Here is a 14682-nt window from a genome sequence, read left to right as displayed (position 1 = left end):
ACAACACAATTAACCTTAAGTTTCAGCCAAGTGCTAGCTTTCATTCAATTTTTTTATTTTTCTCCGGTCAACTAATTCTAACATATTGAATTAATCTTGAAAAGGACAATCATTGACGAATTAAAATTTTACAAATTTATAAATAAACCCAATTCTAGACATGTATTTATAAAAAAACTTATTTAAACATAGAAACACACCCAAAATTAACTCCAAAGTCAACTCGTTTATAAATGAGTGAGTGTATGTAATGATGGGTTTTGGGTGTGTTTATATGTTTAAATAGTGGTTGGGTTTTTTTATAATTTCAACCCCCATTTTGGGTGTTTTAGTGAAACTCCCTTAAAATTTTGTCTTGGCTCGTTTAGTGGCCCGACATGAGCACAGCTCGAGTCTATATGGACTTAGACCGGAATTGATAATTTTCCTAAATGGGCAAGTCCAGCATGGCCTGTTTATTAAAATGGCCGACTCTAAACTGGTCTGGCTGGCCCAACACCTCCCGTTTGACACCTCTAGTTCGAATCACATGGATAATAAAGTCAATATATATTTGTGTTATATATTGGCTAGTTGTAAAAGTATTATATAAATATGCACTTCTTAAATAATAATAATAATAATAATAATAATAATAATAATAATCGTTCTTCCAAAAATTAAATTAATTGAAAATTGTTTTAGTGATTCATAAGTCAAACAATATGGGTAGAATATTTTTCAGGTTATATTTAATTCTCCAAAAGAAAGTATTTATAGTACAAGGATGTAACCCTAGTAGGGTCAAACTAGGAAACATGATAAAAACCTAATTACATAATATCTGTACAAAAAGAAAGAAATATAATCCTAATAAACTAGGAAATAAATATCCTAATTAAGCTAGGATCTCGCTAACACTCCCCCTCAAGTTGGAGCAAAGATGTCACGCATGCCCAACTTGTCAAGCGAGTTGAGAAAGACCGTAATAGACACAACTTTCGTAAGAACATCTGCCAGTTGATACTCGGATGATATAAACGGAAAAGAAATAATTTCAGCATCTAACTTATCTTTAATAAAATGTCGATCAACCTCCACGTGCTTTGTACGATCATGTTGCAATTGCAGTTTTATTATCACAATACAAATTCATGGGTTTCCAGGGTCCAAATCCAAGATCTCTCAACAATCTTCTCAACCATAGTAACTCACACACACCTTGAGCCATCCCACGGTACTCAGCCTCGGCACTAGACCTAGACACCACTTTTTGCTTTTTACTCCTCCAAGTAACAAGATTACCACCAACAACTGTAAAATACCCAGACGTAGAATGTCTATCAGTGACTGAACCAGCCCAATCAGCATCCGTATACCCTTCCACATCTGTATGACCATACTTGCAAAACATTAACCCATTTTCAGGAGTTACTTTTAAATACCTCAAGATGCACATCACAGCACCCATATGATCTTCACTAGGAGAATGCATAAACTGACTCACTACACTCACTGCATATGCAATATCAGGACGTGTATGAGATAAATAAATCAATTTCCCCACAAATCGTTGATAAAGCTCTTTATCTGTAGATACTTGATCAGGATACAACCCCAACTTATGATTCTGTTCACTAGGAGTATCAATTGGTTTACAATCTAACATTCCAGTCTCTGCAAGTAAATCCAAAATATACTTTCTTTAAGACAGAAAGATACCATGTTTAGATCTGGCAACTTCAACCCCAAGAAAGTACTTCAAATCACCCAATGACTTCATCTCAAACTCGAAGCGATACTTCTGAAGATTTTGCATTTCTGCCTAATCATCTCCAGTCACAATCATATCATCAACATAAATAATTAAAACTGTCAATTTACCTTTATGACGCTTTAAAAACAAAGTATGGTCTGAGTTACTCTGTACATACCCAAATTTGTTTATAAATATTACAAATCTCCCAAACCACACTCTTGAATACTGCTTCAATCCATATAAAGACTTCCGCAGCTTACACACAACACCTTCCGGAGAGGTTACAGAAATACCAGGAATGAGATCCATGTAAATCTCCTCTTTGAGGTCACCATGTAGAAACGCATTTTTGACATCGAACTGTAATAAGAGTCAGTCGTGGTTAGCAGCCAGAGACAATAGTACATGCACAATATTAAGCTTTGCCACTGAAGCAAAAGTCTCCAAATAATCAACTCCATAGGTCTGAGTATAACCCTTTGCTACCAATCTAGCCTTGTAACGGTCAATGGAACCATCAGCTTTATGTTTCAAAGTAAACACTCATCTGCATCCAACAGCTTTCTTCCCTCATGGCAAAAGAACTAAATCCCATGTTTTATTCTTGTTCAAGGCATCCATTTCAACATTCATGACATCCATCCATTTGGGGTTAGATAAAGTATCTTGCAGCTTAGTTGACACACAAACACTAGATAATTGACACAAATATGATGCGTATGACTTAGACAAATAATGAGTTGACACATAATGGCTAATGGGATATTTAGACTTGGCATGTATATCAGGAGAATATTATACTTTAGGTTTCCCACGGGTAGTTCGTGAGGGTAACTGATAAGTTGACACAGATAGATCATTAGAAATTACCTCACTTGATTTACTATCACAAGTAGAGTGGGGCATTGGTAGGGCAGAGGGGGGTATTGCATCGAACTCATCCATACAAGAATCACTGTCATTGTTTTTAGATACAGCGACTAGTCCACTTGCTTCAGTGTGACCAGTCGTTTGACAATGAGAGCACCTGATTCATCTCCAAATATGGGTGACTGGTCGAGTTCCAAAGGGTGATCACTCGTTTCTTCACAGGGACCACAAGTTCCATCTTCAGATATGGGCAGCCGGTCACTTGGTTCAGTGCGATAGGTCATTTCCTTCCTGAGAGCAGTATCTTCAAACATATCATTCTCCAATTCAAGACTCTCCAATTCACTCCCCCTCTCCCTCTGAATTGGAGAGGAATGAGAAACATAATATGACACTTCTTCATGGAAAGTCACGTCTAAAGTAACATACACCTTCTGGGTAGGTGGATGATAGCACTTATAACCTTTCTGAGTAGAAGAGTAACCAATAAAGACACATCGCAGAGCACAATGATCAAGTTTACTCCATTGATGAGAGTAGACATGAACATATGCAACACACCCAAAAACTTTAAGGGGCAACTTGAAGACTGAGACAGGAGAAACATGGTCACCAAACACCTCATGTGGAGTCTTGAAATCAAGAACCCGGCTAGGAGTAAGATTAATCAAATATGCAGTAGATAAAACAGCATGCCCCCAAAAATGATGGGGAACAGACATATCCAACATAAGGGAGCAGGCAACTTCAAGTAACTGACGATTCTTGCGTTCATACACACCATTCTGCTAAGGAGTAAATGAGGTTGTTGTTTGGTGAATAATACATTGAGCAAGGAAGAAAGATGTCAAAGTGTTATTCACATATTCACCTCCATTATCAGTCCGAAATACTTTGACCTGAGTATGAAACTGAGTAGACACCATAGTATAGAACTCTAGAAGGATGGAAGCAACATCATGTTTATTTTTCAACAAGAAAACCCCAGTGAATCGGGTACAATTATCAATAAATATGACGAACCAACGAAACCCGTTCGAAGTAACGCGAGCCGGACCCCACATATCAGAATGCACTAAATCAAAAGGTTTTGCAGCTTTACTGTCACTCAAAGGAAACACAGTACGATAACTCTTAGCCAAAATACATGTCTCACACTTAAAACTGGACTCATCACAAGAGCGGAATAAAGATGGAAACAGATGCTTAAGGTAGCCAAATGACGGGTGTCCCAAGCGACGATGCCATAATCAAATTTGTTGTTTGTCTTTAACACTGTAACTTTGAACAGTATTAACGACACGATCACGAATTGGTGCAGAAGGCAATGTCAAATAATATAACCCCCCTATCCGTTTACCATGCCCAATCATCTCGTAAGTCTTAAGATCCTAAAAAGAGCAATGCGTAGGATAGAAAGTAGCAGAAACATTAAGTGTATCAAGTAATCGACCAACAGATAACAAGTTACAATGGATATTGGGAACTAGTAACGCAAGAGACAATGACAGAGTAGGAGTGAGAGAGATTGTGCCCTTACCAGTAATTGGAGAGGGCAAGCCATTAGCACTAGTTATGTATAGGTCACGGGTGTTACTAGACAACTCATCAAAATATTTAGCATTATAAGTCATATGATCAGAAGCACTAGTGTCAATTATCCAAGTATTAGAGCCAGTACCTGGAATAGAATCAGAAACACACAAATTTGTAGAGGCAAGCAACAGAAGCAACAATGAAGTTATCACCCATGATTGCAGCAGAAACTCAACAGATCACGGCAGAGTATACAACGAAACATAGCAGAGGCACAAATACGGCAGGATGCAAGAAGACAAACACGAATGCAACAGAGTATACAGCAGAACACAGTAAATGCACAAATACGACAGATGCACAAACACATGAATGACACGAACACAGTAGAGGCACGAATACTACAACACAACACACAAACCTAGGAGGGCACACACGGCACAGGTAGAGAAAAAAAAAATGTGGGGATAGAACACGGGTGGGCACAACACACAGGTCACTAGAAAAGTTGGCTATGATGCGAAGTCAAACAATATGGGTATAATATTTTTACAAATTTATAAATAAACCAAATCCTAGACATGTATTTATAAAAAAATCCAAACACTATTTAAACATAGAAACACACCCAAAATCAACCCCAAAATCAATAATTGTATATTTTTTAGGTGTGTTTATAAATGGGTTTTGAGTGTGTGTAATGATGGGTTTTGGGTGTGTTTATAAAGTGTTTTGGGTGTTGGGTTTTTTTATAATTTCAGCCCCCATTTTGGGTGTTTTAGTGAAACTCCCTAATATTTTTCAGGTTACATTTCATTCTCCAAAAGAAAGTATTTATAGTACAAGGATGTAACCCTAGTAGGGTCAAACTATGAAACAAGATAAAAACCTAATTACACAATATATGTACAAAAAGGAAAAAAATATAATTATAATAAATTAGGAAATAAATATCCTAATTAAGCTACGATCTCGCTAACATCATATATATAATAATAATATTACTCTTAGCACATCCCTATACTATCTTATGTGGCAGCTGAGGTGGACAGCCACATCAATTAAAATTATTTATATTTTCTTTTCTTTTATGATTTATTCCAATATTTGTTTTTCTAATTGTCTTAATTAAAATACACTTCATTGATTTGATTGATGTGACATATAATATGGACATATCATATCATGTGGTATAGAAATGTGGAATAAAAATTGATAAATGTAGCATTACTCTATATATAAACCACATTATCATAAAGATTTTAATTGTTATCAAAATTGTTGATGTATTCGATACATATGGGTCACCCAAAAAATGTACAATTTCGATTATGACACGTGTAGAGAGGATTTCATGCATCCTGATTTGAGTAATTTCAACCTCTCAGAGTAGGTACGTAAAGATGAAGACCAGGCCTTGGGGCGTTTTCCAGTCGTTTTCATTACACCACCCTCATCCTAAGCTCGCAAATATGACCCAACCAAACAGAAACGCAGTCTCTAATTCTCTTCCTCTCTTCCTCTTCTCCATTCTCTTTTCTCTGTCTCTCAGTCTCTGTCTCTGTCTCTCTCTCTCTCTCAAAACCAAGCCAAGCTAACCTAAGCTTTTAGCCTTACAAACACAATGAACCCAAAACCACCCACCATGAAAGAAGGCCGCCAAAAGAAACTCACCGCCTTCAAACTACTCAAACCCATCGCCTACCTCCTCCTCCTCCTCCTCTCCTTCACCCTTGGATACCTCTCTTCCCCTTCTTCTCCAACAACCCCCTCTTTTTCTCCTCCCACCCCCCAACTCCCCCAACTCGTCAACCTCCCAACTCAACTCGACCACTTCCGACTCACCACCCACTGCGCCACCCCACTCCCTTCTCACCTCATCCGCCAAACCATCCTTGACCGCCTCTTCAACTCCACCTCCCCCTTCGTCAACTTCCCCCCTCCCTACGCCACCCCCCTTCTCCGCCGCAGCCGCGTCAAAGGCTGGGGCTCAAACGGCCCCGTTTTCCAAAACCTCATCCAAAAAGTCCAACCCAAAACCATCATCGAAATCGGCACCTTCCTTGGCGCCTCCGCCATCCACATGGCCGGCTTGACCAGCCAGCTCGGCCTCAAGGACACCCAGATCCTCTGCGTCGACGACTTCCGCGGCTGGCCGGGCTTCCGTGACCAGTTCGGCGGCATCGGCCTCCTGAACGGCGACGTTTTGCTGCTCTACCAGTTCATGCAGAACGTCGTCTCGGTCAACGCAACCGAGACGGTCTTGCCCATTCCGTTCTCTACCGGGTCGGGTCTTGACTGGCTCTGTAAGATGGGCGTGTACGGGGATTTGATCGAAGTGGATGCGGGTCATGATTTTAATTCAGCCTGGTCCGATATTATTCGGGCTTACCGGATTTTGCGGCCCGGCGGGGTTATTTTCGGGCACGATTATTTTACCGCAGCGGATGACCACGGGGTGAGGAGGGCGGTAACTTTGTTTGCCCGAGTTTACGGACTCAAGATTAAGCTTGATGGGCAACATTGGGTGATTGAATCGAGTTAATTAAACTCAATTAGTATAAATTCTAAATCTTATAGATGAGGCTTATGGTGTTTGACTACTTGCAATGTGGAAATAAATATGATCAAATCTTAGAGTGTAATAAAATTTGAGGTGACATTTTTGTTTCTTGCTCGTTGTTTGATGTTTAATAATGTAATTAATGTGGAAACGACACTTTGATTGATATTTTATTAATGGGTTGATGTTTGATTGTGTAACAACTAATATGAAAGTAGCATTTTTGTGTTCGATGAATTGGTGTGGCGATTGAAACAAACTAGAACCTAATTGCTTGGAAAAGAACAACGAGTGACATTTTTTGTTTTATTTCGTGTGGCTGTTGCTGCATAATTATTATTTTTTCGTAATGGGTATGTATCGAATTTAAACCCTATTATACAATCAAATCGACATATCGAATATGCTAAAATTGACATATTATACAAAAGTCCTTATAAAGTCTATTTTGATGGAAAAATTAAAAACTAGTCATTTGTTGTTTTTTAATTGTTTTTTAGTGTGTTAATATTTTTTAAGAACCAATTAGAAAATGACAGGTGGCCAATTTTGGAATTTTCTCTTCAAATAAGCTCTATATGGGTATTTGTATAAGAGCATCTTAAACCGATATGTCAAATTACCACATGGACATGAAATGGCAAAAATTAAAGGGTAAAGTTGCTCCAACATAGTAATCAAAATCCTACATGAATTTGACATATGAGTTGGAGATGCTCTTATCATTTACTCTTTTATATCTTTTGTTCGGTGAATTAAAGATATTGTAAACTTTATTCTTTCTAAAAATAAGATAAATAGCATATGTGGGCTAGACCATTTAGCTTGCAATGAGCCTGTCTTCTTACACTCAAGTTTGGAGCACTTTTCTGGTATATTAGATTAATTTAAAGTAAGTTCAAGGAGTGTAACCAATTTAAACTTTTAAAGATTTTTATAGAGTTTAAAAGTCTTGGATATATCCAATTTAAAATTTTAACGCAATTATAAAAATCTAGTTGTATTTCATTATGACTTTTAAACTCAATTTTGTTGGCTAATTTTTTTTATTTTATTTTTTTGGTGAAAATTTGGTGGTATCCAGTTGTGACTTTTAAAAAATCACTAAATCTAAGCCATTATAATAATCTAACCCTCTAGAACATAACACATCATCAATTTTTTTTTTCTTTCTCTAAATAGACGTTAGCTTTTGCAGTTAGTTATGTGGTTTTTTTTTTTTCTCCTTTCGTGTTTCCCTCTCCTCTTGTTGCTTTTTCTTTTTCACGTTTTGGTCATCTTCCTTTTATCCCTGCTTAATTGATGCCCCTCCCTTTTTGGGTTCAATGGAAAACCCAACCGAGTAATTTTATGATTACTTGGCTAAGGCAGACGAGTTTCGATCTGCCTTAGCCGACAACTCATCAAGTTTTTTGATCTACCTCAGAGTTCTTGAACCATAGTTTTTTTATTTGCCTCATAGTTTAGACGAGTTTCAATCTGCCTCAGAGTTCTTGAACCAGAGGTGTTCGATAAAGGCTCGGTCTTTTTCACTACCTAGTTTTCAGAATGCCCAACAGAGTGCGAACCACTCACTCTCTTCTTCATTCAAACCCCTTTACATTTCTTCCACTGAGAGTTTCGCATTAGTGAGCAAAATCGATAAGTGAGTTACAGAGTGATCTTCAAACCCAATCAAGTAAAAAATAGTTTTTTGTTTTTGTTTTTTTCCACCACGCATGTGTTGATTCATGCATCTTCTGGAGAAATAGTTTTTTAGTTGTTCTTTTATGCGGTTATCTCCTCCCTTCCCCTCATAATCAGATTGTAATGGATCTGTCTTTATTTTGTCTTCAAAGAAATTATCTATTCATAAGAGGCTGGATTGTGATAAGAATTTTTGAGGTTTTTCCATTTCATTTGGATTTGAATATTAATTCCATGGGAAATTGTTTATTGAATCGGAGAGAAAAGAGAGAGCAGAAATCAGTGAGAAAGACAAATAAAACATGCTCTAGTCGAGAGTTTAGTTAACCACAAATAAAACTTAACGTATGTTTAGTGAAAGAAAGAAAACTTGATGTGTTGTGTCACATTCTAAAGGGCTAGATTATTATAATGGTTTAGATTTAGTGAAATACAGGTAAATGTGTAGTCTCTAAATACAGAGGCTTGGGATCCAATTGGATACACCCTCTTAGACTACTCTTTGTATAAAAAATTGAGATAAATAAGGAGCTGTTCGGTAACGTTTTTAAGGCCCCGTTTTCATTTTCTACCAAAAACACGTTTGGTATGTCGTTTTCATTTTCACTGGAATTGTTTTATGAAAACAAATTCAACCTCATGTACAAAAACTGAAAACACCAAATTATTGTTTTCATTTTCTACCCAATGTATTGGTCTAATGGCTTTCTTTTTTCTTTTTCTTTTTTGTTGGTCTGATTTTTATTTCTTCTTTCCATTTTTAATTTTTTTTAAATTTGTCAATTTTTTAAAATTTCAGTTTTCTTGTTCCACTTCATTATTTTATTTTGCTACACCAGTGTATATTAATTTTATGATAAAACCATCATAAATTATTCAATTTCGTGTTTATGTTAAACTAAATATACTCGAAAAATAACTCACAAAGTATTATTCTCAAATTGTCCTTCCATACACATTTTCACTATTTTTTATTTTCTGAATATGTTTTCCAATTAATCTACTAGATATATTTTCGAATCCTGAAAATATAAATTCGTTTTCTCGTTTTCATTCTCATAAAATATTCTCCGAAAACCTTCTTCAAAAATGTTACCAAAAGAGCCTAATATTTATTCATGAGTTAATGATCATTTTCCAAGTCCAAAAGTAAGGGTATACCAACACTCTGGGCCCAATATCACTCATTTAGAATCTATAACACCAATTCAGCCCAATCGAGGAATCAAGTTGAAAGTTACACGAATTAGAATGGCCAAAAGTAAGCAACAATTTATTCCACCTTTTGGTTAAAGTTTACATAGGCCCAGACAGCAATAAATGATAAGTTGCCACATATTTTGGAATCTAAAAAGTTGGGATAATGTAAACTTGAGTTATGAAAGTTGATCATGGTAGTCAATGGCGCTTCTTTGTATTCTAGTTCGAATTTCTTTATGTAGATTGATTAATGTAGAGTAGATTAGACTATCACTCGTGTTTATATAAAAAAAATTGGTATAATATTTTGGTGTCTCAAATTCATCAAACTTAACATCCTATAAAAAGAAACACTCGTGTGAAACGGAGATAGCATTATTTTGTTATTCTAATTACATTCTGTCACGCATGATAATCTTTCCATTTAAGCATAACGTGATTGGTCGAAAATAACAAAACAATAATATTCAAATTTTACACAAGTTTTTTCCGCCGATCAAGACATGTCAATGAGAAACACAATTTTCTTATACCAGCGAAAAGTCTGCTGAAAAATTTATATGACGTTAGCATTAGAGTTCATTTAGGCAATACAGCATTGGGATCCCCTTCTTCTAGAAAATCAACGATGGTAGTCTTTCTCAATTAACCTCCTATATTTGAAGGAAATGAAACTCTCTTCAGCAAACCGCTTTAGGGTTAAAACCAAAAAGTCAGAAGACCAACCAAAGCCCAATAAAGAAGGCACACAACAACAAAAATACAAAGCAATAGTGGTGGCTCTCGCTTTCCTTCATTGTCTCATCGATTGAATCTTTGCCATTTTGTTTTATGCGCAAAGAATCAAGCAAACACTATCCAATAACAATCCACAACCCCCCTTTTTTCTTCTTCTTTTTTTTTCTAATCTATTTAGGCTTCAACCTGCATCGCACGTTACCACCGAAAAAGAAATCCATTAAAAAATAATAATAATAATAGATGCATGAAAAGCACATTTTCCTAGTGTGTTTTGTTTTCTTTGTTTAATGGTATTTTCTAGTGGTGGTGGGTGGGTCCTAGATTCTCATGTCCGAGGACCCCAAAAACACATCCGCAGTTGATATTCCATTTCATTTCGTCCACAAAAGAAAGGGCACGAGTGGTACACTTCAGGCCAACAAATCAAAATTAATCACACCCTGCAAAAACCAGAATTTTTTTGTCCTTTAATCAATTCTGAGAACTGCTAACAACAGTCGTCCGATCGCGCGTTCATAACTAGCGGTACTGTTGATGCGATGCGAGGAGGTTTATGTTGTGATGCACAACAGTTAAAAGATAAATTTTGCGCGCGTAAGCAATTGTTCTTTCCGACAGGGACGATGTACCCTTCACGAGTTTTTCTTCACCTTCGTTTATTAGACACCCCACCCCCACTTGTGAGTCCATTTAGGAACGTGCGTAAAATATCTGTCATCCCTGGATTCATTTGATTCACCCAACTATGGTTGGACTATCTTGCTCCTAAAGTCCCACTGTGCCATAAACATGGGGAACACGTTACTAGTAATGACGCTTCCAACAACGAAAAAAAATCAACGTTTCGTACGAAAATATTTATCTCCATAATTAATTACATATTTTACAAAACACAACAAATAAAAAAAACCAATAAGGAACTTCAATTATTTATTAATACAGAGATAAATAAATAAATTCAAACTTGGCGAACTGAAAATCAGGTTTACCCAATTGAACGATCGAACATGTTTTTAGACAATTAGAATGTACCGGAAGAGAGATTGAACTCGATACAAGCGGACACACACATTGCCTTGGACGATCCGTCGGTCCTGCTTTTTAGTTCTGATCTAATATTCTAAGAAGGGCAGATTTGAGGCTGTCTTCGCTTCTCATGTTTTCTGGAACCTTCAGCACAATATCTTGAAGCATGAGCTCGTTGATGCAAGACAAGCTCGCATGGTGGATCTGCAACTCCAAGTCCCGCAGCGCCGCCATTAATCTGGCGGATGGGTAGTTCACATTCTCCGATTGAACCCTAATCATGGCGTCCGTGCCCACAATCTTCACCTCCACTTCGAGCCCAGACCCATTCGCAGACGAACTGAGGGGCTTCGCGATCTGCTCCACGGACGTGGTGGTGCTCTGGATGTCCAGATTATCTCCTGTTTCGACCTTGACTTTCTTTGACTCTCTCTGTACCTGCGACTCCAATTCGTCCACCTTCGTCTTCAGCTCGTTGATATAAGAAACGGCGTCGGATAGCAGCGACGCCTTGTCCATTCTCGACACGTTGGGGACCACCGCCCGCAGCGCGTAGAACCGGTGGTTCAGTTTCTCCCGCCGCTGCCGCTCCGCCTCCACGTGGTTCAACGGCGTGTCGCGGCCCAGACCAGGTTTTCGGCCCCGCTTTTTAGGTGTCCTTTTCGGGCCGTCGGAGTCCGAGTAGTCTGGCTTCGGGTTCGCGTTTGAATCCGGGTACAGACCCGTTCCAGGGTTTCCACCCTTCCTCTTCATCATCGTCAAGTCCAGCGCCACTTCCTTCTTGTCGTCTTCCTCTTCTTCTACTCCGGCGATGATTCCGATATCGGCGAAAGAGAAGTTTCGGTTTATGAAGTCGATGGGGGATGTGGTTTCCGGGTCGGGTTTGTCTGCTACCGAGCAGATGAGGTCCGACCCGAATAACGACTTGGCCTGCTGAACCAGGCTCCAGTTTTCTCTGATCGAATCTGAAGAACCCATTTCGAGAACTCCGGTGGGGGTTGGGATGCAGACCAGGGTTTGAAACCCATGCATTTGGGCCTCTTTGGCTCTGTCGCAGTTGTAGAATTGGAGCTCATGGGCGCCAGTGAGCCACACCACAGAGCCGGAGCTGAAGGCCTTGCCGGGAACACTAGCGCTAATGGCGCTCTCGCCAATGGAGAAAGATCGAGCCAACGACATGACGTAGAACCACTCGCCGTCGGAGACGTCGGCGTCCAAGCCCATGTGATCCATGACGCTGTCTTGATGATGATCTGGGTTGTTGTCGTTGATGAGAGATTGAATGCCCTTGAGGATTTTCCTTCTTTCTGAAAGAATCCCATAGGGGTTGTTGTGGTGTTTGGCGGAGGGGTCTTTGGAGCCTTGGAAATGGCCGTCTCCCCATGTCAGAAAGAGACGGCCATTGTCCTGGTGGTCGTTCGAGGGTTGCCAAAAAATTGCGTACGACCACCAGTCCGGCTGAGACTGGACAATAAACTGAAGCCTTTGTTGTAGGGATGGTGAGGTTTCTTGTGGTAAAGATACTAAAGAAGAGGATGAAGAGGGAGAGATTATTAGCTCTTCCATAGAATATGTATGAATATGTGTATGAATATCTGAGAGAGAGAGAGAGAGAGAGAGAGAGAGAGAGATTGTAATGAGACCAAAGTTTGTGGGGAAATGAGTGTCTAATTTAGTGGACACAAATCAATAAATAGTTTGGCAGCGAAGAGGGTAGAAAAAGTATGCATGGGGGAGAGAGAGAGAGAGGAGTAAAGGAGTTAGAAAAAGGTTGGGGTGGGAGGGGGGGTTTATAGTATTTAGAGTGAGTAGTGTGAGTGTGATGTGGGGTTTAAGTTTGGTGGTGTTGCTGGGGTTCAGATTCATTTCAACTGGATTAGCCCAAAAAATATTTTATAATTCAATTAGTCCAGGCAAATAAATATTTTAGAATTAATTTGGTTAGAAAAATTAGCCTAATAGGCAATATCCGTAGGAGGGTTGTGGGATAGAGTCGCTATTGGGTATCACTAGCACGTGGAATGAAAGGGAGAGGCTCGGTGACTGATTGGCGGGTCTCACTCTTACAAGTTACATGCATTATCCTCAGCGTGGATAGGTTTGGAGCGATAGAGGGCTCTTTCGTCCATTAAACTAAAAATTTTGGTAGATCAATTTCTTTTTAATTAATTAACTATTAGAACTTTTAATTATTCGAATTGGTTAACCACTTATTTGATTCGGATTAATTTAGTAGGCCGGTAATATCATTTAACAAAAACTCTAGTATCGTTTAATAAAAACTCTTGAGGAAGAAAAAATATATTTATTAATAAGGCTAGTTGCAAGAAAAAACCCAATAGACAAAGATATGTCAAATTCAGGAATCCTTTCTTCACCAGATATAATGTTAGTATGAAATTATGTTTGCATTTCCGTAAACTTAGTATAAGTTTGGAAGTGTCATTTAACTAGAGGGTTGAAGCAAAATTGCTATCTATAATTTCCAAACACTGTAAAATTGAAACAACTAAGCAATCCTCGAATTACAGAATTGTGACTTAATACGTATGACACATTTGATCTGAATAGTAAAACATGTCATTTTTCATGCACTCATAATAATAACGCTTTTTGAAATTTAATATGATTTTAATCAATTAAAAACCCTTTAGGAATACATCTCATTTAGGCATATTTTTCAATTTTTTTTTTGTTTATTTCTTGTTCTCTTTTATTATTAAATCATTTTTGTCTCTCAATTATTTTTGATTGAAAATCACGATGGTAATTGGAAAGAATCCTATTGAATAAAAATTAGTTTTTAATTGTGTGATTATCAATGTCTTACTTTCTTGATTCCCTTTTATTTTCCTATGAGGAATGCTATTCACAATCGCTCTAAAGCGATTTTCACGATACTTGCTGGATGCATGTACACAACCCAGATTTTCATGATACTTCTTATGATTAAAATTACTTCTTTTAATTTTCTTTCTCGTTCTTCTTATTCTCTCCCTCTCTTTTATTCTTATTCTTCTTTTTCTCAGTCTCCATATCTATCTATGTGTAAATTTGGTTAACTGCCAAATGCCAGATACTGGAGGGAGAGAACATAGAAACCCCCAAAATTTCACAACCCAGAAAGGTTCACAACCCCAAAAATTTTGGACGGTAGTGCGAATATGGCCAAAAATGGTAGAAGAAAATTGGCGGAGGGAAAGAAAGAAAGAGGAGAGAGAATAAGGAGGAAACTCGGAAGAAAAAGAGAACATAGAGATAAGAGATAAGGAAATAAAGAGGAAGATTTGTGTTTAGCTGTTCTTTGGGCTTAAGCCCCTTT

General features: G+C 38.0%; 2 protein-coding genes across 2 annotated transcripts; one reads left to right on the top strand and one right to left on the bottom strand.

The window, feature by feature from the left end:
• Positions 1-5581: 5581 nt before the first annotated feature.
• Positions 5582-6877, top strand: LOC103332151 (S-adenosyl-L-methionine-dependent methyltransferases superfamily protein). Its single transcript, XM_089051541.1, has one exon. The coding sequence runs from the start codon at positions 5769-5771 to the stop codon at positions 6687-6689; it is 921 nt and encodes a 306-aa protein (XP_088907667.1). The 5' UTR covers positions 5582-5768; the 3' UTR covers positions 6690-6877.
• Positions 6878-11176: 4299 nt separating this feature from the next.
• Positions 11177-13121, bottom strand: LOC103332152 (basic helix-loop-helix (bHLH) DNA-binding superfamily protein). Its single transcript, XM_008234854.3, has one exon. The coding sequence runs from the start codon at positions 12924-12926 to the stop codon at positions 11436-11438; it is 1491 nt and encodes a 496-aa protein (XP_008233076.2). The 5' UTR covers positions 12927-13121; the 3' UTR covers positions 11177-11435.
• Positions 13122-14682: the final 1561 nt, after the last annotated feature.

This window comes from Prunus mume, linkage group LG5, assembly GCF_029339155.1.
Source record: "Prunus mume cultivar Tortuosa linkage group LG5, ASM2933915v1, whole genome shotgun sequence".
Lineage (NCBI taxonomy): Eukaryota > Viridiplantae > Streptophyta > Magnoliopsida > Rosales > Rosaceae > Prunus > Prunus mume.
The sequence above is the reverse complement of the archived record's forward strand: the minus strand, read 5'-3'. Positions and strand labels throughout refer to the sequence as shown.